Source organism: Glandiceps talaboti, chromosome 7 (assembly GCF_964340395.1).
Source record: "Glandiceps talaboti chromosome 7, keGlaTala1.1, whole genome shotgun sequence".
Lineage (NCBI taxonomy): Eukaryota > Metazoa > Hemichordata > Enteropneusta > Spengelidae > Glandiceps > Glandiceps talaboti.
Genome location: NC_135555.1, coordinates 3,261,386 through 3,288,524, shown reverse-complemented (window position 1 = coordinate 3,288,524; position 27,139 = coordinate 3,261,386). Strand labels below are relative to the sequence as shown.

At 34.9% G+C, this 27,139-nt stretch overlaps 1 protein-coding gene across 2 annotated transcripts; it reads left to right on the top strand.

Moving 5' to 3' along the window:
• Positions 1–26,801, top strand: LOC144438232 (neuronal acetylcholine receptor subunit beta-3-like). 2 transcript variants are annotated; one of them, XM_078127277.1, is made up of 9 exons: positions 1–78; positions 17,662–17,753; positions 18,885–19,027; positions 21,547–21,591; positions 21,993–22,102; positions 22,740–23,172; positions 24,014–24,110; positions 24,962–25,144; positions 25,907–26,801. In XM_078127277.1, exons 2-9 carry the CDS (start codon positions 17,693–17,695, stop codon positions 26,299–26,301), a joined length of 1,467 nt encoding a protein of 488 aa, XP_077983403.1. In that variant the 5' UTR covers positions 1–78; positions 17,662–17,692; the 3' UTR covers positions 26,302–26,801. The 2 variants fall into 2 exon arrangements, with proteins under 2 accessions (XP_077983403.1, XP_077983402.1); XM_078127276.1 differs by lacking the exon at positions 1–78 and adding an exon at positions 10,300–10,327.
• The last annotated feature ends 338 nt before the right edge of the window (positions 26,802–27,139 follow it).

The following is a 27,139-nucleotide window of genomic DNA, read 5'->3' as shown; positions in this document are numbered from 1 at the left end:
GGATTTCTCTGTATGTGATAGGGAATATCGATTGGAAAATTCATGATCAGCAACACAAACGAGTTGAACTTGACAACGGTAAGAACAGATCTATCTATCTATATATATATATATGTATATAACTTGTTTATAATTGACTACTTTGTGTATTTGAAAAGCATTAAACTATAGGGATACTTTCTTGTGTAAAAACACCATGGGGACGGAGGGGTGGTGGTGGTGGTGGTGGTGGTGGTGGTGGTGGTGGTGGTGGTAAAGAAGGCTTGTCTGCGAATACCTGAATATTGAAAGATAAGCTTATGCTTTGTTGCATCGTACACGAGGAAAATGCAAAGAATACCTTTGCACTGGTTAATACCATAGACAGGACACTAACTTCACTTTTCACTTTATTTTGCTATTACCTAAATTTGATTTTGAAAACAACACATATCTCATCAGACTTACGATATTATTATGATATATAAAACAACATCCTCACTTTCCTTTGAGCATTACATTTCGACAGGTGCAATTAGTAGCACGAGCGCGTCGTGAAATGCTGTTTTATCCACCATGTATGACGTCACTATCATTTCTATTCTTTACTGATCGTTGGAAACTTAACCTCAACCATTTAGAAATATAAGTGTATTTTTTCTATACTTATTCATTGTGGTGCCAAATTGTGTCGTTGCTTTAAGTCACGTGTACACTAAAACGATTGATGGAGTTAGAGTTCTGTATGTTCAATGGCTTAGGTCTGATATCAGTTATGCTGGCATGTCCCTGCTGGTACATGTAGTGTAAAATGATATCTACAGAATAACCTTGGATCTATGTATAGCCTTTCATTTAAACATAAATATTTGGATCCCAGGTACGACAGATAATATAATAGCGTTGGATATTTTCGGAGCTTGGTTAGCACAGTACAGTCAGTACTTTTGTTGACTTTGGCAATCATACAACTATGCATAACAGCGTCTGATTGTCTTTAATGATTTTTTTTCTTCTGAAAACAAAGGAAATTGACGTTTTATTTCTTTCTATGCTTAAAAAATAGTCTGTGACATATCATAAATTAATTAATTTCTTCATTATAAGAAATCCTATTTAAGGTTTTATATATTTTTGAAATGAAAACAAGTAAATCACCATATCGTTTCACAGCCTGGCCATTAAATTACTTTAGTTGATATTTCATTCTAGATCAACTAATCTATCGATTATTATACACATGAATAGTAATTACCATGTAATAATTAATAAACAAATGATAACATACGATTATTATCGTTGTCTGCACACATGGTAATAACTAAATGAGAGAATATATCAAAACTACACCACTTTGAATGAGATGAGTCATGATTGCAATTTTGTATGTCTACATACTATTTTTGTTTTTGAGAGATACAAGCCATTTATAATGCTGGATTGATAAGCTTACCCTGGTATCCTTAATTTAAAAATACAGACGCAGTATCTGTCTAGCAGAGTGCAGATAGATCTTTTGATGACAGAGAGGGGTTGTTGCTGCACTGAATTATTTATTAGTGTAAACCAAGCACTCATAACTTAAAATCTGGCAAAATGAAATGAATATTTTAAAAACAAAACAAAACGTCCACTGTTGCAGATAGATATAGCTCGTTGTTAGCCCCATTCAAAGGTTGTACATGGAATATTATCACACCTTATTTATAGGACCATTATTGAGACTTAAACAGGATTTTAAGTGCTCTCATATGATACACTCAAAAGTTGAAAACTGATATTCTTGTTACCATGGAAATATTTTTGTCTTGTGGTTGACAAATCGATAAAGGTGAATTAAAATAGAATTTTAACGGACACATTTCTCGATCTCTGTTTGTGTATATACATGATTGTGCATATAATTATATATATTTTTTTAACTTCGCAGAGATAAACATAATGTATACATGATTCAAACGACGTACACAGACAATAAGTATTGTTGTCATATTAAACCCTTCCCTGATGGAGCTTTCATTCAGAAATAATGTTTAATATGTAGAAGAACACAACGGACTATGACAATTTTACATCGCGTGCGTAATAAAATGAACAGTTTGAGTCAATTGTTCTGAACTGTATTTTAGCATTACAGACATGTACAGTCAGTCTATGACGAAAATATCAGAGTAGAAACAACGCAGTATTATTTTAAATCGTCGTAAATAATTTAGCAACATCCCATTCAATTGGCACTGTTTTCACACACAAATGACTACTTATTACTCGAACAGTTTATGCCCAAAACTGAGAACTGAAAAGCAGAAAATATTAACTGGAACTCAGGGGAGGTTTGTATACATCCTGTAAAATATTTATTAGTAATGGGCGAGTTTTATCGACCAATTTAAGGCAGTTTAATGACTTAATTCAACCCAAACACTTCCTAATCTAAGGTTTTACAAGCGTTAGGTGATGTGGAGTTAAACATGATAACATTCTTAGGGTTGGCAGATTGTATCAAATTGTTTCATGACGATATTGTCAAAAACATACTTACATGAAATATCAATACTGTCTGATATGATTTATAGGCATAACCTCTTATTTTGACAACTATCAACATGTACACTATCAAACACATAAGTTAATATTTGAAGTTAAATATCAATTTCAGTTGTGATATTTTTTGGGTTACAGCTGTGACAAATATACGAAAAATAAAACTGCATAGTGTATCATGTAGCATCAAATTAAAATATCACACTTGGGGGAGGGAGCGGTAACTCTGAATTGATACGAAGGGGGGCATTACTCTGACAGGAGAAGGGTTCGTCACAGATCCCCATGCCAACACTGTTGTGTTGTCATAGCAACTGTCAAACGTTAGACCCTTTCTCATACCAATTGTTCTACAAGGCATAATTTACTTGTAATGCTGATATTGTGATGAATACAGGTACTCATTGAAATTGTATAACAAGAAGAAGTTGACTCAATCTGTGTATATTCAGAGATAAAAAAATTACTTCGATTTTTTATTGTCGTTTGAGGCTTGATTTGGTTTAGGTGAATTTGTAAGAGGCATTTTACCCAGCCTTTTAGTCAAAATCGTTCTTGTTGAAAACATACCTTTTTATATTCTGAAAGCACAAAAACACCCCACCTTGAGCAACCTACCCAAAATCCCGAGACCACACTTTGGTTTGCTACTGCGAAACCAGACATCATGACATCTACCGCCATTGCAAATTGGTAATTATCACGCCTGGGCCATTGCAAACACAGTTCTGTAATTGAAAGGGGGAAGACCGGGTAATCGGGGGATGGGTGTGTGTATCACTTTTTACAAATTAGTTCTTGGGGAGGGACACATTTTAGAAAATGGAATTAGGTGAGAGTCACATTTTAGTTTGATTTATTGTAAAGTATTATGTGGCGATTTTGGCACCCCACAGCTGTTGCCACATTGGTTAGGATTAGGGTTTACGTTAGGGGTATCGTAATATCAGAATATATAAATCAAATCGCTGACAGCAATGCGGTTAATCAATTGTCAGTTGTGGTGTGAGGAGAGGAGTGGGTCTCACAGGAGTGAAATAGTTGGGTAAGACCTTGGAGGTAATGTTGTGAATTGGAGTTGTTGACCTCGGTACCGACAATGTCGGGAGAGTTCCCATCTTTATGTCTTTGGGTGGGACCATGTTCTTAACAGTGATTTGGGATTTGTGTCCATTTCCACGTCTGACAGCATTTTAACCCATGTTTTCAAAATAATTGAACGGGAGAGCGTTATATTTTAGAGAAAGGAAATTGAGGGAGGATCACTTTTAGCACGACGGAATCGGGGGAGGGTCTCTTTTGAAGCAATAGACTGGACCTGGTTTCCCCCTGCCCTCTTCCCTAGTAATTACTGAAGGCTCCCTTAATACCCTAAATATTGAAAATCCAATGTCCTTATAAGTGATAAAGTAAAATGCTATTATTAAACTGTCAAAAGGTCGTTCATTACTGGTGTTGTGATACTTGTTTGCTCAAAGGACATTTTATGAATTGTCCGAAAGCTAAAGCCAGTTTATCATCCACCTTAAATATATGTACGCATAGAAAGCGAAATTGATGGTTACTACATTAAGGCTTTCCACAACTTTCCTATTTTTGGCGTGTGGTAGAAATGAAGGTATGTTTTGGCCATAATTCATGCTAAATTGAGATGTTTGTTGCACTAAACCAACCATACATACATACATACTGTTAATATATAATAGCCTGGGGTTAGTTGTAGAAAGGCGGGTACGGCTTTAATCCATGGCTGGTAATTTGCATTCAACATATTACTTGCTACTAAATTGGGATATTAGTTACTTACAAAACGGTATAACTTGCCTTGTAGAATACATACGGGACAAGGTCAACAAAATAAAATAATATTATGACAAATTATCGAATGAATTCAATTTCCCCCAGCCTACCTAATTGTTTTTATTTCGTCGCAGACACAGCCCTAAGTGTCGCTACAGGGTCTATTAATACTTGACATTACGAAAAATTACACTAAAATGGCATTGCTAGGTAACGGCTAGAGCAGACGACAATTTGTCATGGTTTAAGAATCTTACAAAAACTTGTCAATTTTTATTTGCAGACTATGCTCTTGAAATCTTAAATATCATGAAATTGTTACTATATGATGACATTTTCCTTGAAAGATGTTATTTAAAATGATTGTACAGTAGATACGTCATCATTTTAAAAGTATAGTCGTAGAGTTTTAGTGAATGTAGAAGTATAAGTGATTCGTCAAGTATCGAGAGATGACGTACCACCAATGCCACTTCTATTACATTCGAACCTTTCCCTTTATTCAAATGTTGCATACACAGACAAGATTTTTCCCCAAACCAAAAAAGAAGAAGATTCTTTTAAACTCTTGAAAATGTACACTGGACACAGACTTATTTCTACTAAAGTAGAATATTGTCGTGGGTGGGACCGGTGTGAGAAAACCAAGTCTTCAAGTTCTATGACATATCAAAACGTAACGCCTCTGCACATTTACAACTGAAAGTGAATTACAGAAGTGAGTTCTCGTTCAGAAATAATATACAAGTACTTTAGAATTGAATATATTTACATGTAAAATACACATGACCATTGTGACACTGTATCCCACCATGGGTAACGAAATAACCGGTAAGTCATATAGATAATTATAATATATAACTGTTTCCCTATGGTTCTAGTTATTATAAACAGACATTACTCTCCATTCAAAACTTACACGAGTTTTATCCGACTAATAAGAAGTTTGACAACTATGGTCAGCTTGAAAACTACATTGAACGTTAGATATATAAAATCACATACGGTACCCCCCCCCCCACGGTAGGCAACACTGTTTCTCGCGACATCAGGACTTAACGTATTTCTTTAATGGTAAGAAACAATATATAAGAATTCATATATAAATTAGTGGAGAGTCTATTGAGTTCTGCTTTGCTGAATTAAATACCAAATCCATGGGTAGTTCTATTCTTACTACACATGCGATAATGCAAGACATATTAACACTGACAATGACCTATCAGTAAGCAGTCGGAAAAACGTTTGTACATCATCAACACAAATATGGGGGTATGATAATGGAACTTTGAGGATTAGATAATAGGGGGTTGAAATTGGTCACATTTGTTTAAATTGTTGTTTTTGTTCATTGTTTACGTTCTTTCCTTACAAAAATGAGGGTTTTTTAAAACTGTTTTTGCACTTTAAAAAATATATTTTTCCTACAAGGTGCCGTGTAATAAATGATGTTTCTTTTAATTTTAACTTGTTCTTTTGTTAGTTTTAATGAACCACCTTTACTCTCAGACAGCTATAGTCCTCTGATCTTTACTGTACCGGCTGACTACCTTATTAATTATTTATGAGTTTGTTCTACTGAGCGCCCATAGCCTTTGACTCTTCCTCGTCCCACGCACCATTGTATTTTATTTTATTGGTGAGTGGGGACAAGGAAGGGTCAACGGTTGAAAGCGCTCAGTAGAACTAACTCATAAATAATTAATAAGGTCGTCAGTCATCGGACAGTCAAGGTGGATTGTTAAACAAACAAAAGAACAAGTTGAAATCGATTTAGAAAAAAACCCACCAGATTTTCAAATCATCACTTTATTACATGGCACCTTGTAGGGAAAAGATATTTTTTAAAGAGCCAAAAAAAGTAAACAAACAAAAAACAAATTTGTTTAAAGAAAGAAAGAAAGAACGTAAAAATAAACAAAAACAACTATCTGTAAACAAATATGGCCAATTTCAAGCCCCTGTGATTAGATCTCCTGCCAGTGACGTTTGATTAACAAGAAATGTAGACAAAGGAAATAGCAGGTGTGAGAGATTAGCAGTATGTCTGGAGTGATACCCACAGGGTCGACCAACTATGGATCTATTATTGAGATAATAGATCCATGAATCAACCAACAAGGAAAACATAGCAGTTGGTAACAGTCATGAAACAGAGACAACTGTCACTGCATATACATGTCATAGACTCATGAAAGAACTTTAGAGGTGTGAAACAGTGAGTATTTATGAAAATATTTCTGCAAGTCCAACAGATGTGAATGAAAAATAAAATACATGAACCTGAGATAAGGAAATTACAGCAAACAAAGGTTAGAGCAGGTCAAGGTCAAGTAGATAGTAGGGTCTAGCTAGTAGCTCAGGGCGAATGTTATCATATGGAGACAATGTCTAGTTGAATGTGAATGCTAAATATGAAACAGTTTAAGGATTGAAATTTAACTCGGCTCTACCTCGTAACAATTTTAATCCCCGGAGTTTCATATGCTAATACTACTGAAGTGGAACAGTTCACTGGTGAATATTAAATCCATGGGTAGTTCTATCCGTACTACACCTGCGATAATGCAAGACATAACAATATGAAGTGTAACAATTTACAAGCGAATACCGAATCTATGACATGGGTAATTCTGTCCGTATTACACCTACGAGGATGTTATACAACATGGGAAGGTTCACTGGTGAATTGTAATGATATGATATGAATGATTACAGCTTTGGGTCGACCGTCACTCAACGAAACTTTGTAGAAATGTTATATCAATTAGCTATTTCCCCCTTGGTTGTAATACACGTCTGTGTCGTTAATTATATACAGTTATCGGTAGTGTCCAGGGTTTTCCAATTATTCAAAGTATCTTTTTTTTGCAATAGCATCAAATGTCATTGCAGATGGAAATAGAAATGTGTGTGTTTTATATGGCACTGTTAGAATATTGAGCTTTGTTATTTCAAGTTCCAACTCCCTATCCTGTTACAGCATAGTCTAGTTCCTATGCGGTATCTAAAGATTTACACTTCCATTCCCAGTATGGTCAAAGTCATTACTCTAGAAGCCCACCCTGAGATGCATGAGATGCAATTTAAAAGGCATCCACAGCCACCCACACAGTCATTAACATCATGTCTTTGTTAATTAATCACAAATTCTAACCAATAACACAGTTCCGCATAAAGTTAGTGTTTATTGCAAACATGGTATATTTGTCAGCCCGGGATGCTACTTATACACTGTTTACATCACTATAACAGTTGGAGTTCACTGATTGGATGAACAACCTTTTGTGTTGATTGAGGGACTTTGACTAGACGTGGTTTAGTTAGAGACCACGGTGTCGTTGGCCTCCAGACTAGTTACAGCATAGACGTTGGAGAGAAAAAAATTCTCTCCGACGTCTATGGTTACAGTTTAATATTTACTAACTCATCTCATTGTCCAATATTGGATTTTAAACAATGACGCATCGGTTTTTGATAATAATACATTGTTTTGATGATGGTATTGCTCGTCACGAATAACAGAATATGTGGACAGTGTAATAAAAATAATCACACATGCCCCAGGACAATACCACAATTTATTGCCTGCCCCAATATAATCCTGTAATCTACTTCATTTCGGCTCGAACATCATTACAATTCTGGCAATAACAACCAACTAAAGGGCACACAATTATTAATGTCATTGCCCTAGCTGGTATGCCTTACATTAATATTTTGTTTAAATAAGAGTAATGGAGGCATAAATCAGGATAAAGCCACACGTTTCATTCCAAGGAAACGACATATAACGTACATATTAAGAGTAAAACATCCGTGTCTTGAGAGATAAAAAAGCGTCGTTCCTTGAAAGAACACTACCAAGAGAACAAAGTATATTTTACAGATTATTACTAATAATGTCTGCCAGTGATTTACCATCGGTGTTACGTAATGGTTTCAAACGCACCAATAGAATAATGCCAGCTCACACCAAATACTCTCCACTGGGCCATGTATATGATTTCCACAACTTTTCGAGGGAAATCAAGTCAGAAAAAGTTAGGGGTACTTTGAGATCTTTCCCGCCCACTTGTTTTTGTTTACATCCCAAGGCAAATAAACGACTACTTAATATTTGTTCGGAATATGACTTTAGTTGGTTTCCACTTGGACTTCACATAGGTAGTATTGGAGAACCAGTATTTGAATTTACTCATACTCCAGCATACCCGGATGTCACACTGGGGTCACGAAAAGAGGAGGACGTGGCCCATTGAGGGACCTAGATCATTAATTTGGAATAACCATTAGTTGTAGAAATACAATCTTCAACCAAACCATTTATAATAAATTAACAGATCTTGACAAACACATGTTAATTTGTCCTAGTTTAAGAATAGGAAATGAATTTCAACCAGGATCAGAATGGATTCGTTGTATCCATCGACAAGGCGTGTTACATAACCAGAGAAATAAAAGAGCCAATGGTGTTGTAGCACAACTGATGAAATTAAACTTATTATGATTATGTGTTCTTGTTGTTTTTCATACATTTTTTGAAATGCCAAAGTTTATTCATTTGCCGTCCCTTCAATGGTGTTATATTGGCATTATGTCATCGTTTACCTGTTGCTATGAGCGTGGTCTTGTTGCTAAGTACATTTGCATATTCTAAAATAATGTTTGTACAATTGGCTACTCATTCCAGTTGTTATATTTGCAATAAACCCTATCGTTTAACTTTTGCTAAGGGTGTGGTCATGGCTGCTAGGGTCAGCTACGTAAGTATGAAACATTCGCTGTTTTCAGACGAACACTTCAATTAAGAATCATTAGCAAATTTCATCCCCAGCAATTGAGAGGTAAAGTTCGATACCAAAATCACTTGCATTATCTACAAGACAGACAGACAGACAGACAGACAGACGTGCAGACAGACAGACAGACTGACATTTTATCTCGAACCAATTAGTTAGAGAATGTTTCATAGCAACCTTGAGGAGGGATAATTGCAGTGCCACTGACATACACTTGTAACATTATGATAAGTACCTCACAAACTTTTAACGGTTTAATGAGATAAATAAAACAATAATTTCTGTACACTTCTATTGGCCTAAATATTCCTCAGAAACATTTCACCAAAACATCACATTTTCTTAGCCCTAATTTGCATATTACTAATGGGATCATCACCTAATCAACATCACTTGATCTGCCAGAAACATTCTGTGGAAATTTCAGCCAAATCTGCCAAGTACTTTTGGAATTAATGATTTTTTACCAAATAATCACCTCATTTGCATATCTCCGATTGGATCACCATGTCATGAATAGTCTTTTGTGTGCATACATTATACCACAGGGTGCTCAGACTCATTTAGTTCTGTTTACAAATATAAACAAAATAAAATAAACATACAAGTAAACAAAAAACAAAAAAAACAAACAAACAAACAAACAAAACAAACAAACAAACAAATAAATAAACAAGTAAACAAACAAACAAAATAACCTGACAAATGAGTAGATACATACATGAGTAAACGACAACAAACCAACGAACAACCAAACACTGCCCCCCCCCCCCCCCCCCAATGGTCACATATGGAAATAACCCACGGTAATAACACACACACACACACACACACACACTCACACACACACTCAGACAGATAGACAGACAGACAGACAGACAGACAGACAGACAGACAGACAGACAGACAGACAGACACCGCACCACACATATATCACGACGGAACAATATCAGTTCAGTTGTGCTAAAAATGAGTTACTGTTTCATTATGAAGCAAGTGTCTAACATACGCCACCAAATGTAAATGAGTGTGTCTAAAAATTGCAATCAATTTTACGGGTAGTTTGAAGTAGCAGCGATTAAACAATACTTTCGTAAAAAGTACGCTCTTTTGTAAGTGGTCTGGACTATCTGATTACATCAGGCTTCGAAGCTAATACACTTTATGGAATATTCTTCATTTTCTCTCAGAATGGATAGCAGGTATGACTTTTTTGAACACCAATTAATATGGTTACGAAGTTTGGTCTGGATCTCACATTGTTTACTGTATAAATGTTAGCACTAACGGCAGAGTGCTGTGGCTCATAAGTACCATGTTGTGTATATGATATAGACTGAATGCAACGTCTATTAATGCCTCTGAAGACTGAAGGACAAGTGTGCGAAAATAGTCATTGAGACTGAAGGACAAGTGTGCGAAAATAGTCGACGTCATTGCTGGTATTGTGTCTATGTATGTATGTATGTATGTGTGTATGTGTGTATGTGTGTGTGTATGTATGTATGTATGTATGTATGTATGTATGTATGTATGTATGTATGTATGTATGCATGCATGTATGTATGTATGGATGTATGTATGTATGTATGTATGTATGTATGTATGTATGTATGTATGTATGTATGTATGTATGTATGTATGTATGTATGTATGTATGTATGTATGTATGTATGTATGTATGTATGTATGTATGTATGTATGTATGTATGTATGTATGTATGTATGTATGTATGTATGTATGTATGTATGTATGTATGTATGTATGTATGTATGTATGTATGTATGTATGTATGTATGTATGTATGTATGTATGTATGTGTGTGTGTATGTATGTATGTATGTATGTATGTATGTATGTATGTATGTATGTATGCCTGCGCCTATTTGCTCAAATTGATTAGAGACAAACATAATATCTGACGTATTTCAGACGGCATAGACGGATTTCTACTAGAATGCAATTCGCAAGTACCGAAAAATCATGATAAAGCCGTGTATTCGTTTGGGTTTGCTGCATCTTGAGTCAAGTTTCTACTTATTGTTATAAATTATAGAAAGACTGGAAGCTATAGCCATGGCTGCTAGCGATAAAACTACAAGTTTTAAGTTTGATATTGTTGTAGATAACTGGAATTGCACAAAGACTGTACCTATAACAACAACGAATGATATACAGAGTATGGAATTACACACAAAGAGTTCAACTAACATAACATATAAAACAAAGTATTGCTTTATGTTTCTCGCTACTTTCCCTTGTCTGCCGAATCAGTGTTCTACATATATAACACCAGTGAATCCAGGTGAGGCAAACATACTTGTTGTAAAGAGAACAAATTAAGCAAAGCGTGTCCAAATTTGATAATTATAAAACATGTGTACGTTCACAGGATGTTCACTTAATGAACACTCGTGATATTACGTCACCAGGGGAGGGTATTATACTAAAAATAGAAGGTCAACAAATACAAAATTTGATCGAACCATTTTGACACGAAGTTAGGGAGATCTTCGAAAGACACGATGTTGTTGTAGGAAGTAAGAAGAAACGAAGCATTACATTCAGCATCTCATGGGGTTATGTCAGTATTTAAGTAAATAATTATGTTGAAAACGACAATGTGAATTTTAACTGTAGTCGTACAGTCAAGTCATTTACATATAAGAATACCCGCTTAATGCATCGAGCCCGTATTGTAACCACAGGGTGCAGCGAGCATGAAATTGATTGATTGATTGATTGATTGATTGATCGATTGATTGATTATTTGGTTGAATGATTGATCGATTGAATAATTAATTTTTGTGGTGAAATGAAACTTATTTTGCATGTGATATTGATCAATTGTCTCATTGATTTTTGTGGTGATTTAAAACCGTTTTTCTCCTTTCCCTGGCTACTTTTCTCGCTTTCAGCTGTATAAAATTCTCTCTTTATTGACGAAATAAATTCTTCTCCTCTTATCTAAATTAAAATCTTATAATTGCCACGCCAAGAGATTGTTACATTAACGTGACACTTGCTTTATCTCTTATCTTTTGAGAAATTATCACACTCATTCATGCATTAACTAGTATAAACGTGCATTAACTAGTATAAACGAGACAAACCATCTCTCTTTCTTCCTTGTTAGTGCATCTTTGAGTGTTTGTCCGGTGTGATAATCACCCTGTAGATAAGAGATAAAGCAAAATTGGTGGTAACTTATCCCTGAGATTTAGATAACAGAAGAATTAACAAGATGTCTTTATTTAGTCAATAACGAGAGAATTATACAGATGAAAGAGAGAAAAGTAACCAGGGGAATAATGTCAATCAATCAATCAATCAATCAATCAATCAATCAATCAATCAATCAATCAATCAATCAATCAATCAATCAATCAACCAATCAATCAATCAATTACATGCTCGCTGCACCCTGTGTTGAAACTTAGCTTTTTACTAATATATGCAAGTGAACCATCCTTATGCACTCTGCTGAGTCGTATTTTTAATAATATGTTCAATTTAGCGAATATATAATACATAAGTGGTAGTTGTTTTGAGTATGTTTGTGGCGGTATCAAGCTACAATGTAGGCTTACAGATACACACTACATTGCAAATATTAATTACATCAGTTTATGGATGATTATACACTTGTATAACTGATGCGTAAACTGATAGATCGATCAATCGATTAGTCGGTTGCCCAGCCTGGTAATCGATTGTTTTGGGTATTAAAGTTCGGCGATCGAAATAAAGAGACATTGTTTTCGCGTACAATCATGGCAATGGGGTGGGATGGGGTGAAGTGGGGTGAGATGGGATTCGGTGAGGTGAGGTGGGATGGGATGGGAGGGGATGGGATGGGATTGGTGGGGAGAGGTGGGATAGGGTGGGGTGGGATGAAATGGGATGGGATGGTGTTGGTGGGGTGGGGTGGGGTGGGATGGGGTGGGATGGGATGGGATGGGATGAAATGGGATGGGGTGAGGTGGGGTAGGGTGGGATGGGGTGAGTTGGGATGGGATGGTAATGATAACAATAAGTATACGAAACAGTCCGGGAATTAAAATTTAACGAGACGGGAGACTTAGCTATTCTAAGCTAATCTGTCATCATCTGCCCTGCTTTGCAAGGAACAAGTTACCATTTGATACAAAGTTAACCACACAGAAACCAATAAGAAACTTTACATGCTACACTTTAAGATGGCAAGATTGACTGAATACTTTCTTGCTATATTTTGTCTGAATGAAATGAATTAAACCACGATGCAGACATCAAATGCAGACGTCAAAGTAGTAAGTAGAAAATTAATGGTTCTATATTTCATTATATACACAAAATATGCCAAAAACTGTAATCTTGGTATCTCAGTGTAGAATATGCAGTTTCTTATTGGTTTCTGTGTCGTTATCAAACAGAGCCAGTAAACGGTAACTTGAAACTGGCTGTAGAGAAAACCATGTAATGTAAAACAAGTCTACTATGTTCGAAAGTACAGAGCCAAGCACTAACCTACAGTTAAATGAGTGTCTAAAGTCTAGTCCCACAATTCAGTTGTAAGTTTGTATGTTCATAATATAGCAATGACTACTCCTAACATATTGTTGTGTGCATTGACCGAAATACACAAATAGTACATGTTCATTTTTCTCCTGTTGTTACTATACATAGTCTAAAAAAAGATATTGTAATAAAACAAGGCTATAGGCTAAACTGACCAGGGTATGACTAGGCAACATGTATCTGATAATAGGGATGTTTACATGTATTTAAATAGTGTCTCAATAGAAAAATACAAACCTTTCAATTTTACATAGAAAATTAAAGAGCGATAATCAAGGTCAGTTTATAAAAAGAAAGGTCATCATCAAATGTACTCTACTTGAATTATGTCCATATGTGCAGAACTTCAAAATATGTAGTAAACTGGCCTTGACCAGGAACGGTTAGGTCATGAGTATCTTATCAGAAAGGTTACCTTATGATAATATTGGGCAGAGGCAGAATATATATAATAATAATAATAATAATAATAATAATAATATATATATATATTGAGGGTAGAAGAAAATCAAGTAGGGTTGTTCGTCTCTACAAGCCTGTTTCGTGAGTAAATCACTCGTCAGCATCTCCTGACGAGTGATTTACTCACGAAACAGGCTTGTAGAGACGAACAACCCTACTTGATTTTCTTCTACCCTCAACATATACTCCGCTCTGCGTGCAGACGTATCGAGCACTGTGCTACGGATAAAACTTACCACTGACTTCATATATATATATATATATATATATATATATATATATATATATATATATATATATATATATATAACTCGGTGAGTATCAATCTGCTAAAATATATATAATAATAATAATAATAATAATAATAATAATAATAATAATAATAATAATAATTTTATTCCGTACTGTAGGCCATATATATATTTAGACTTAATCAAAAAAAATAAGGATCTAATAAGTATATATATATATATATATATATATATGAAGTCAGTGGTAAGTTTTATCCGTAGCACAGTGCTCGATACGATGTGTGTGTGTGTGTATGTGTGTGTGTGTGTGTGTGTGTGTGTGTGTGTGTGTGTGTGTGTAACTCGGTGAGTATCAATCTGCTAAGACAGTGCTCTATACCGCAGGGTAGAGCGCAATAGTTTTGGTGGTTCTGGAACTCTTTCTTGGTTGTTCCAGAACCACCAAAACTATATATATAGTATATCACTGAGGAGAACAGCACTCAATGCAAAATATAGTAGCGGAGCATAGACTTAATCCAAGAAATTAGAGGGTCATAATCTAAGCTGATGTCTTTGCACAAATGTAAGTTTACTTGTATAAAAGAATCAGCCCTTATCCCTGCAATGCTCGCTTAGGTGACATACGACTTGTTAGAATTGTAGCTAGTAATTTGTTACATAGGTACATACAATATGGTACTTTGGGGACTGTGATTTATTGTTATGTTATTTACAAAGAGCAGCCTGACGAAAGGGAGAGATCAAAGAATATCTGCTGTATCTACATGTCTTATTGTTTCGTTTACTTACTATCATACTCTTTACAACAGATTTGTACATTGAAAGGTTGAACATAAATGTGTTGTATATCATATTTCTTCCCATCTGACATCTTTGATATAATAACACATTTTCCCTTCGGTAACAGCTTGTAAGTGGTACAGATGACACATGTTTATTTGCGCCGTCTTTGTCAAAAACTGTTTATTATTCGATAGGCAGAACTAAGTTTTATTAGCTTTACTTCTTTGACCTTGATTGACATAAGGGAGTCTCCAGTAATTAAAGGTGGAAGAGGGCCGGATGAATTAAGGGGTGGGTCAGATTTTACATTTGCGTTCTTGGAGGAGGGCCACATTTTGACAAATAAAATGCAGGGAGGGTCACATTTTACTTTGATGCATTTATAATACAGCGTTGCTTTGTATTGTGATTTTGGCATCACATCATTGCCACTCCCACTACTGCCACCGTTGTATCATAACATCAATCAAATCACAGCTGGAAACTAAACTATGCAATGAATCAATTAACATTTTGATATATGTCAAGAGAGGAGTTGGTTTCACAGGAAAGAAGGAACAATGTGGTGAGACGCTGGATAATATCGCAAAGTAGGCTAGGCGTGTTGACGAATCATGGAATGGGATATGATGATTGAAGGATGTTAAAGCAATGATAGACGATGTGAAAGAACCAATTACTGCTCCATCTGATACACTAAATGATGACTAACGTCGTCACAGAGGATGCAATTATCAGCATCATCTGTTTATGAACATACTTTATTTTGTATATTGATATTCAGTAACATATTTTACAACTATTGTAATTAAGGCTTATCACCCTCACTGTTGTTGATTAGTGAACCATGGTGACTGGGTGGTGCTTTCACCAAATATCTTATAATTGCTATGACTATGTTTCCGTCACAGTTTGTCTTTTCACATAACAGGTCATCCTATTGCAAATTTGTCACAAACAAGAAATCACTTTTTTTTGCAAGCTGGTGTGCAGTTTTCCAAGCTGCTGCCAGTATGTACAATAAAATGACTGGACTATAAGTTAACTCAACTAGATGTAATTTACCATGGGTAGGCTTTAGAAAGTCTTGTTCATTGATAGGGTGTACACGTTAAAGATCTCCCAATCATAGGTTCAGCATTTATGTTTGGATGACCTTAGATTTGTCATATCGGCCAATTCTTTGCTTGAAGGTAGGTGATGTGTCTTACCGTTAAAACACTTTTTTGCATCAATAAGGCCCAACAAAATGAATTGTATGGTTCCGATTACGATCAATTTTAGAATAGGTGGGTAGATTTTTTATTTTATCTTTATATATATATATTTTTCATGTGCGAGTGTCTAGTACAGGTGTAGTTAAGTTTTCCGCTGTTTTCCGTATGGTTTCTGTGTTATTGGTTTCTTCTAATCAGATGTACAGACATTATAGATTGGAAGAACAGTTTTATATTGTCTTTTTAAGTTGGTGTCAGTTTACACATCCACTAGTGAGACTTCACAATTTTCGCGAGTTTATATTTTTCTCGAATACGTAAAAAAAAGTTTAGGGTTGGCGCGAAAAACTAGGTGGGGTCAGGAAACCGGAATCCAAGCAATTTTTTTCATTATACCTTACTGAAATGATAATTTAGTTGCTTACTAGTTTGTTGCATCAATTTATGAATTTATACTTACATAGTAATAAAAGAATTTTTAGCGTAGGCGTCCTACTTGTGTTGCAGATTGATTGACTTGATTTTTGTTTTCGTAGTATCAAAACATTTTTTTTTGAAATTGAAATCATGGAATTCAAAATTAAAGTGTACAACTCTGGCTTACACCTACAATGGACAGGGATATCTGGCAATTTAAAAAAAAGTATGTTCGTAGGTGTTGATAATGTAGTGGTTATAATGGGGGAAACAGCCAGTATTTCAGTGGGCAAAACTTGTATGTCAGCTGAGTGGGTAAAGGTAGAAGGGAAAGGTATCGGAATTGCGGGTAGGACTGAGCGTTATTAAATTAGGCTCCGCTCAGCGAAGCTAACAAAATTGTTATGTACAATTGTTCAAACAAGTAAAATCTAAGTACAGTCGGTTCCTCTATTTTGAATAGTAGTACACAATTGAGTCTAGAGGAGTGTAGAAAGTTAATTATACCAGATAACTACATTCGTCTGGTTAAACATTTCATGTAAAATTATGTACAAATAATATACCACGTATACTAGAGTCGTTGTTCCTAAAGGATAAAGAAAGCTGGGATATTGTATTATTTAAGTGTGTTACACCTTGAAAGACTTGCCATCGACTCCTCTGACTATGAATATATAAGTAGGTTGTGGTACATTTGTTACCTTTTTATTCATCCATCTCATTTCGTGTACGTGTGGTGTTTTATATAATTACAGGTCTACTAGTGCAATTGAAAATTTATAACCGTATATCAGAAAGATTTGGATAAATACTTTTCTTTTTCCAATTGTTGTTTCTAGATTTTTGTTGTCGACACCAAGCATATTCAGAATGACTGCAATGAGTGTTATTCTACTAACGACGTTTCTGACCGTTGGAGCCTTGTTAGACAGTAAGTACATTGACGCCTGCTTTCGTACAGTCATTACCTCGTTTTTAGTTGAAAACACCTTCACTATAATATATTGCAGTTGTTTTGACAGGTAATTACGTAGCTATAGCAATAAAACTAACCCCCACAACACATCCAAAAACTATAACCCCAAACTGTATATACTTATTCAGTACAAAAACGGTGGACGTATGTCTGACTAGTTTCACATCTAGACGTCCAAAACTTTTATTAGTACATATGACTTGATTGTCTAATTTCAGTTAACGATATCTAATAATGGAAGGAAAGAAGAAAAAGTAAATTATACGTTTGAAGTGGCAATAGGTTCACTACATGACTTATAATCCCTTATATATTGCTAAAGAGTTCTGTTTAAAGCTGTACAATGTATCAGATACAAAAATGGCGCAAAATGTATTATGTACAGTGAAATTCTCCGCCTCATCCCCATATTTTCAGCCATTTAACGGGACACTTTCTAGTTAACAGGATAGTATTTACACAATGAAACTGTCCGCAAGCCCTTTAAACATAAATCTAACCATCAGCAGTTTCCTAATACAGGATCTAGGACAGTACTTACACTATGAAACTGTTTGCAAGCTCTTTAAACATAAATGTAACCATCAGCAGTTTTAAACATTTCAATGAAAATGTCAGCAATCTTGTTAATCCACATTCTACCAGGTGGATATTTGTTTATATACAAAGGTGGTAGGATTAACCTTTGCGATGCCACTGTCAGTCAACTCATAAACACACACAGCATGCTCAGGACTTTGTATTAGTGGGCACCTGTTCTACAGTAAAAGTGTGTAAAGATAGTGTACATCTTATGTAACAGACAATCATGTAGATAATAATAGCGATCTTCTGGGGCAAACCTAAAAAATTGTCGAATTCAAAGTATAATATTGTTACAGTATGGTTCCTTTCCCCATGTAATTGATTTAACTTGATACTTTTAGGGTTAGCATCAGTTGTCCCGGGCTATGTCTTGGTCAAAATGACAGACGTTTACCGCAAACGTGTCCGGTCAAATCTATCAATTGGGCATGTACCCATCATATAACTATCTGCAGATTTGCACTTAATAATATATTACATACATGTATTTCTTAATTTTAGAAGCTGGTGGGCTGCAGACGCAGAAAAAGTTGCTGAATGTTACCCTTGGACCAGATTATGATGAAAGTATTAGGCCGGTCAAGAATGTGTCGTCTGCAACTGATGTTTATTTTGCATTTTGGTTAAAACAATTAATAGACTTGGTGAGTAGATCAGTTTAGTTTATCCGACGGCTGTTGACGGATGTCAATACATTCGGTACATGTAGATATATCATAGAAAACATTATATCTGCAGGTTGAAGGTTCGAGCCTCGCTGCTGCCATTTGTTTCTGAATGGCTGTTGTATTGGGCAAGATTTGAATAATAAGTCAACCCATGGCCAGCTGTATAATTAGGGACCTCAGAGGACTTTAAATATCATTCGCCTTAATGGTTGCAGCTGTAGGATTGTATGCTCCCCAGGAAGTTAAAGACATTAAAACAGACCGTTGTGGTCTACACCAGGGATACTAATTGTAAAGCGCTCTGAGAAATGTGTTGACAAGTGCTATACAAGAAGTCACATTATTACTACGATAAATATTACTATTATTGTTATTAATCCTATATGAGGAACACTTAATACATTATCAAACACCTGGGGATATGGTTAATCATCGTTCTAAGCCAATATAACAACATGAATTATCCAGCTATTTATCAATATGTTATGGTATTTTCGTTATCTGTAATCTTTCAAGGAAATTTCCTAAGTGAAACGCCTACCGAGAATGAAGATAATAAAATCGTAATAGGATGTCCATCATAGTTGATCATTTATTTTCTATAGTAATAGTAATGCGTTATAATAAAATGCAACATTTTACATTTAAATACGGTTGATGAGAAAAAGACACACACCTAAGCATGAACTGAATTAAACATGGCTGTGTGATGTAAGTGCAAAACGGTAACCATCAGATATATACTAATAATGTCAGTTTGTACGTAATTTTATATAGCGTTTCCATAATAATAATAATAATAATAATAATAATAATAATAATATTTATTTCTTAAAAAGTGAACGCTTTCCATATAAAAACATCTCAAAGCACCTTACAATGCTACGACAAAAAGGGCAATAAAAAAGACGTAAACACAATGGAGGAATCTGCCAGTAATAAAACAGTCATTCAAATAAAAAGGTATGTTTTACGATTTGACTTAAAAACGCTAATGGGCAAGATTGCTTAAGCGCTTTACAATTATAAATTGCTAGTGTAATAATAACGCTGTCAATAACAGACTGCGAAGGTCAGCTAGTACTTATAGGCCACCACAGTTCAAATTTCACGTTCTAATTTGCATATGTTCCATTTACATAGTTATTAAACTAGGTAGGTTATCAACATATCAATAGATGGTAATGTTTGCCTGTATAATTCTAACCAAATATAAATATAAATGCTTACCTTGCAATTACCATATAATGAGTCAATGTATTTAGGAAACTTTAACCAGTAGTATGTTTTCAAGACAAGACTGTCAAACGTTATCATTATCTCAATAATTGTTAAATATATAAACATACCGAAATTAGCCAATATTCGTAAATCAAGTACAAATGCAGCTAGATGGTATATAATGTAGGAGTTTGTGGACATTTAGATTAATGAGAACCCGTCATGGTATCTGCAAATTGTAAATAAATTTTACCTCCTTTTGCATCATATTATTATTTCATCATATGGAACATTCAGATGCATTTGTAGGTAAAACATTCAGTCGACCATATTACGCATGCGTGTTGTTTGTCAATCAATAGTAAAGTTATTTCACGTACATCATCTAATGTATCAATATGATATTCATTATATCAATTTATTACACATTATAGATAAATATGAATCGTTGATAAAAATATTAAACGTATAGGTGAAATATAATAAGTGCCCTAAATAACGTTGTGCGATGCAAATATCAATGATGTTGATAAATGGTGGAATGTTAATGACATATCAGAAATGTGACCACGAAATTGTCCTTCCATCCGGTCTATAATTAGTTCTAAACTGGCATTTTTAACCTTCTTTAAAAATTAGAGTTCATGTCATGGCTAAATTGTAATGGAATCCGAAATGGTGTATAAACACCTTCTGGTCTATTTTGAGTTTTATTTTCTTACCAAATGTGCTTAAGTTTTACATAATAATCTTCAAGCTTTGGTTATCTCTTTTCAAACACTTTACAAGTGAAAATACAGCAAAACGATAACTGTTATCCAAGGTTTTGGAATTGTTGGATTTGGATATCAGCAAAATATCAAAAAATATTAGAAAATAAAAACCCAAAATGGATAAGGTGTTAATATTAAAATTATCCCTGAAACGATATCTTTTCCAACAGTTATGAATATGGCAAAATTGACTTCTGCTCTTCTGCCATCTGTGACATTAGCGATGCAAAGCAACCTGACCTGCAGATAATGAATACAAAGTCCTAGCTTGAATTGCCAAATGAAATATAGCCAGTCTAATAGTAGTACATGCGATACAATACGTTGTGTCTCCGTACCAGCTATTACCTCCGACCGGTGAGGGCGGGACTATACAACTTTATCTTACAGGTTCGTCTCATTTATATATGTAATATTATGATGGCAAAAAATGCAACGTTTTCTATCAATTATAGCGTCACTTCAACATTACATATACATGTGTGTATTTTATCACCACAGGATGAGAGAAAACAGATTTTGACGACTGCTGCTGGTATCAAAATGGTAAGTCTCGTCCTGTCTGCACTAAGCAAACATTCAAGTAATACTTTACAAAGTTTGGAGAGAATTGAAGAATATTTAGCTTCAGAGCAATTTGTCCCCCGAGGAATAGTCCACCTTAATGATCTTAAATAATTTGGATCCTTCACTTCTAAACACCAAGTGGTTTAATCAATCGCTATTTTCGAAGATGTACTTTCGTCATTATATTATCATGAATGTAATCAAAGCTATCAATTGAATTTGTCTAGTAGATTATAATTAATTAGTCTGACGGATTATTTGCTTTCGTTAATTTCTCGATGTGTAAATTTCGCATTTAGCAGTATGTTTCTCTTGAAACTCATTACATCATCTCATGTGAACCGTGCCCGTCACGTTGATATCTTCGTTATGCATTACAGTTTTGGACTGATGAACACTTTGTTTGGAATCCAGATGAACACGATAGCATCAAAACGCTTTGGGTTTCATCTCAACGTGTTTGGACTCCCACTTTAGAATTGTGGAACAAGTAAGTGTTTACTTCCACGTCTACAAGTCACAGTTAGTGTTATGTTTTTATTTTTTTAACTAACAGTGAAGTGAGATGGACGTCATATATTGCATACAGATGTAACACTCTAGTGAATTTTGAGTCGTTTTATTACAAACTTTGGACAGTAACACCAGTGATACCTTTATTCGTGTTGTGTTTTTTGTTCAATTTTCCTACGTACGAGAATACAGATCAGTGTATAGTCTAGCCGATGTTGCATTGTTATTTGGGTCGGATTTTGGCCCTTGTAACACGTTCATTTTGCTTGAAGCCCCTGACCTTCATGACCGAATTCTGTAAAAGCCGTTTGTTTGTTTGTTTGTAATCACAATGCAACTCTTTCTTGTGATCTTTAATAATCTAACAATTTTGTGTGGGCTACCCACCACCCGGATTCGTTTAGTGAAACGTTTACAAAATCTGTCACAGCAAAAACTCGCTAATGACAGCTGCCATCCATAGCCGCCTTTCATATAATCCTATGTAAGCGAAAGTTTCTATATTGAGAGGGTGAAATCACTGAACTGTTTCCTTGAAGTACGCTTACATTGATGAAATATTTTCCTACATTTCCCGACTAGTCTAAGTAGTGTTTTTTTCATTATCATTCCAGTGCTGGCTCTGAATCTTTCATGGTAGACACAACGGTCAGTATCCATTCTGAAGGAAAGGTTTATTGGGATGCTCTGGTTGTTCTCCAAAGCTTCTGCAAAATAGACTTTTTCTTCTTCCCCTGGGATGAACAGGAGTGCACTATGGAGTTTGGCCCCTGGATTATGTCTTCAGAATATATCAATATGCACGTGATGATCGAAGAAAAAATCCATTTGAATCCTGATATTAATGTAGGAGAATTTATTGTGGAGAATGTTACTCTGGAGAGGAAAGCAAATGACTTTGAAGCCGGCGAATTCACAGTTATTGTCGTCAAAATGCATTTATGGAGGCAACCACTGTATTATATCCTCAATATGATCATTCCGTGTTTGATCATATTTTCTATCACTTTATTTGGATTCATTTTACCACCAGACTCGGGAGAGAAGGTACTTAATATACTCTTCTTGGCATTTAATTCTTTTAATTTCCGAAATGCACATACGCAGATTGCAATGATGATTGCGATAGCGAGCGATGTTCTGATGTTCCCTGTAACTACACGTGGCGACAAGGATGATTAACAAATAATAGAGACGTGGCAATGTTCACACATTTATCACGGTATCATACTCTACAATAATGATATGATTACATTAGAATAACTTTAAATCTACAGCGTGTTTACTTGTTGACAAAAGATTTAATTTGTTGTTGTTGTTTGTGGGTTGGAGTTACTTTCTTTCAATCTTGATTTGGATGAAATGAACTTTTAGTTTTAGTCTTTACTTCGATTCAAAATAGTGATAATTCGATAAAATGTTTTTTTTTTCGTTTTTGTCTCATTTGTCTATTTTACTCATATTTGAAAGAAAAAAACAGACTCTATTGACTATATAATATGATAGTAGGGTTGTGGAAAAACAGACAACGATTTATAGGAAATTGAAATCAAAGAAACATGGGAGGAGAAAGGTTATATGGCTGAATAATCTACAACACTTGTATTCCAGTACTTACCAGCATATACTTATCAGTTGTACTGGTAAATATGGGAATAAGGAAACAATACATGGTGTCTAATGCATCAAATTCAACACCTCTTCTAACTAAGTATATTGCTAGTTACAATGTCTGTTTTTTTGCATTTTGTGCTCACAAATGATCATTGTCTAAAATATAGAATACGAGTTTTTTTGATGCGTGTAGGCTATAGAAGGCAATTTTAATAGACCTTCAGAATATGACTGATGAATTTAATATAATTTTACCATCACTGTTTTGTTACAGGTCAGCCTTAATGTGACAATTCTTCTGTCAATGTCTTTGTTTCTTGGGTTATCAAGTTCTCTGATGCCCCCAACGTCTTCCAAGGTTCCCTTAATTGGTGAGCTTAATTTTAATTTCCATACACTTTCAGTTAAAGGCAGAGGTCCAATATTGCTTGTCGTTATTGTCTCTGTAAATCATATAAGATCTACTAAGCTTGTACGTTATACTTTTGTAATTCAATTGATCGATCTGCCAAGCCATGATGAATATTTTGACCAGATGGTACATGCCACATACATTTGAGTTGACCGACTCTCAGTTTGAACCCTGTCATACATATGTAAGATAGACTTGTTTCATTAAATTCTTCATGAAGAAATATGTTACATTAATATCACTGCACAGCAAAACGCAACGCAACGCAACGCAACGCAACGCAACGTAACGTAACACAACACAACACAACACAACACAACACAACACTGTTAACACAACAAATCACATCACATCACAGCGCACATCACAACACATCACAACACATCACATCACATCACATCACATCACATCACAACACAACACAACACAACACAACACAACACTGTTAACACATCACATAGCATCACATCACATCACATCACATCACAATGCAACACAACACAACACAACACAACACAACACTGTTAACACATCACATCACATCACATCACAACACAACACTGTTAATATATCACATAACATCACAGCACAGCACATCACATCACATCACATCACATCACATCACATCACAACACAACACAACACAACACAACACAACACAACACAACACAACACAACACAGCACAACACTGTTAACATATCACATCACATCACATCACAGCACAACACAACACAAAATGTCAATACACAAGACATATAACACATTCACTGTGGTTGCTCTAATCAGCTACATTGTAATTTTGTTAACAGCACAGTACAACATATTTTCAATGGTACTCGTCACAGTTTCAACAATTATGACAATATATGTGCTACGTATCTGGCATATTGGACCAGGTCATAAAGAGGTACCAGCATGGATCAGAAAATGGATTCTTGGTTACCTAGTCAAAGTACTGTGTATGGAAGGCAGATTTGTACATGTTATCCCAGGTACGGATTACGCATATTGCAGGACAATTTTATATTTGAACGTATACAGGGTTATTAATTATGGTATTTCAAAACGTAATTTCATTTTGTATTTCCATATTATTTTTCTTTGCGACAGTTGTTATATATTAGTATAGATTACGTGATGTTTGTTTCATCAATTTCTTCAATCAAAGTTTATATATAATACATTTCTATAAAATTCTTAATTTCATTGCATATCTACATCCCACTAGTGTTTGATTTGAACACTGCAAAACCTAGTTATTTCAATAGCGCTTACAGCAACCAAATTAGCAGCATGTCGTTAACTATACAACTGGTAAATTAAAAGTGGGCACTTAATGAAGTAACAACACCAATTCACCTAATAACAATTAACAATCATCCATCACGTTCCAGAACAATATGTGACATGAACACCCTCATTCGACATTCATGATTCGACAACACATAATCTATCTTTATTTCTATCGATATTTATAGAAGTATGCAATTGCAGTTTCATAAGTTTTTTTAACGACTTCCACTTTAACATTATAATGATAATAAATCTCCCGGATGTATTATGTAAAAGGTTAATCTACTATTGAAATCATAAAGTAGAATTCCTAGGAGAATATGTTATCAAATACTAATGCTACTTATTAAATGAAATGTACTATTTTAATCACATTATTATGCCAAGCCCCTAAGTGTTTAAAACAATTGCAACTGTTTCATCTTGTTTACTTCGACTTTCCACGTTTTCCTGACATTTAGGTGACTGCAAGACTTATACTCAGTCATCTGGCTATGCAACAATAAAGAAGACCCAACCTAGAAACGGCTCACTATATGAAAATCAAAAATATGAAATGAAAAGGGTCGGTTCTGGAGAGAGGGAACACAATGAAGACCAGGTGTGGCGTCATAACCAGGTAGATCAAGGAACCCATCTCCTACTCAAAGAACTGAAAAACATTTCATCAAGTATGAAACGCCTAGTTGAACAAAAGATGGAAGAAGAGCACGAAGATGATGTGAGTAAGGAATGGAAACAGGTCGCCATAGTGACCAATAGACTTTTCCTCTGGGTGTATGTAATTTTGACAGTGACAACAGCGGCATATTTCTTCGTGGCATACATTGCACGAACAACTATCCACGAGTGGTGAACAACACTGATAGGACAGAAAAGTATTTAGGCGTGTAAATAATAATAATATAGAGACTTTATAATAATGGCCCTTTTGAGTAACATCATATTCTAGATAACATAAAATAAAGGATAAATATTTTGAACACTAGAAATGTTACCACTATATTAGCATAAATCAGAATATAGGAATAATGAAATAAACTGAGTTTTTTTCCGCTGAAAGTACTAAACGCCGTCAACGGTTGAGTCTTAACTAAGATCAGCTTTTGAAAGATCAAAACACAATGCGGTAGCTTTGATTTTTAAAAATATCAAAAACAGAACCATTGTTAGAAGGAATGGAAATTTCACGATATAAATTTTAGCTCTGTACAAAAAACAGTTGATTATTGTTAATTGCAACTGGCACTCTTTTGTATTAATGACTTTCATCATGATTGTAGTTGATAACACCCGCAACAAAAACCCAGCAGTGTGTTTGCTTGAATGAAGTGAGCCAGGGAAGGACTTCACACAAAGACAAAGTAGGTAAAAACATACAACTTATACAAAAACAAGTGCGGGTGCTTTTGTAGTGGGTCCACGATATGCTTTTATCAATTTATTTGTATCTGTGGAAGTTAAAAATGTAACAGTAACATGTCGTACCCAGTGTTATAATACGTAATGATCTATCAGTAAACAGAGTTATGGGTTCCAAGCTCCTGTGGTATTTATGCTTTGATGAGTTACCGGCACTAAATACATTAATTTTTATGTCTTTGCATGAAACTTGCTGCTTACCACAAGCGAGCAAGTAATCGCACCGGTATTTTTTCGCTAGTTGCGGGTTGAAGCTTTCATGGCTCGGATGA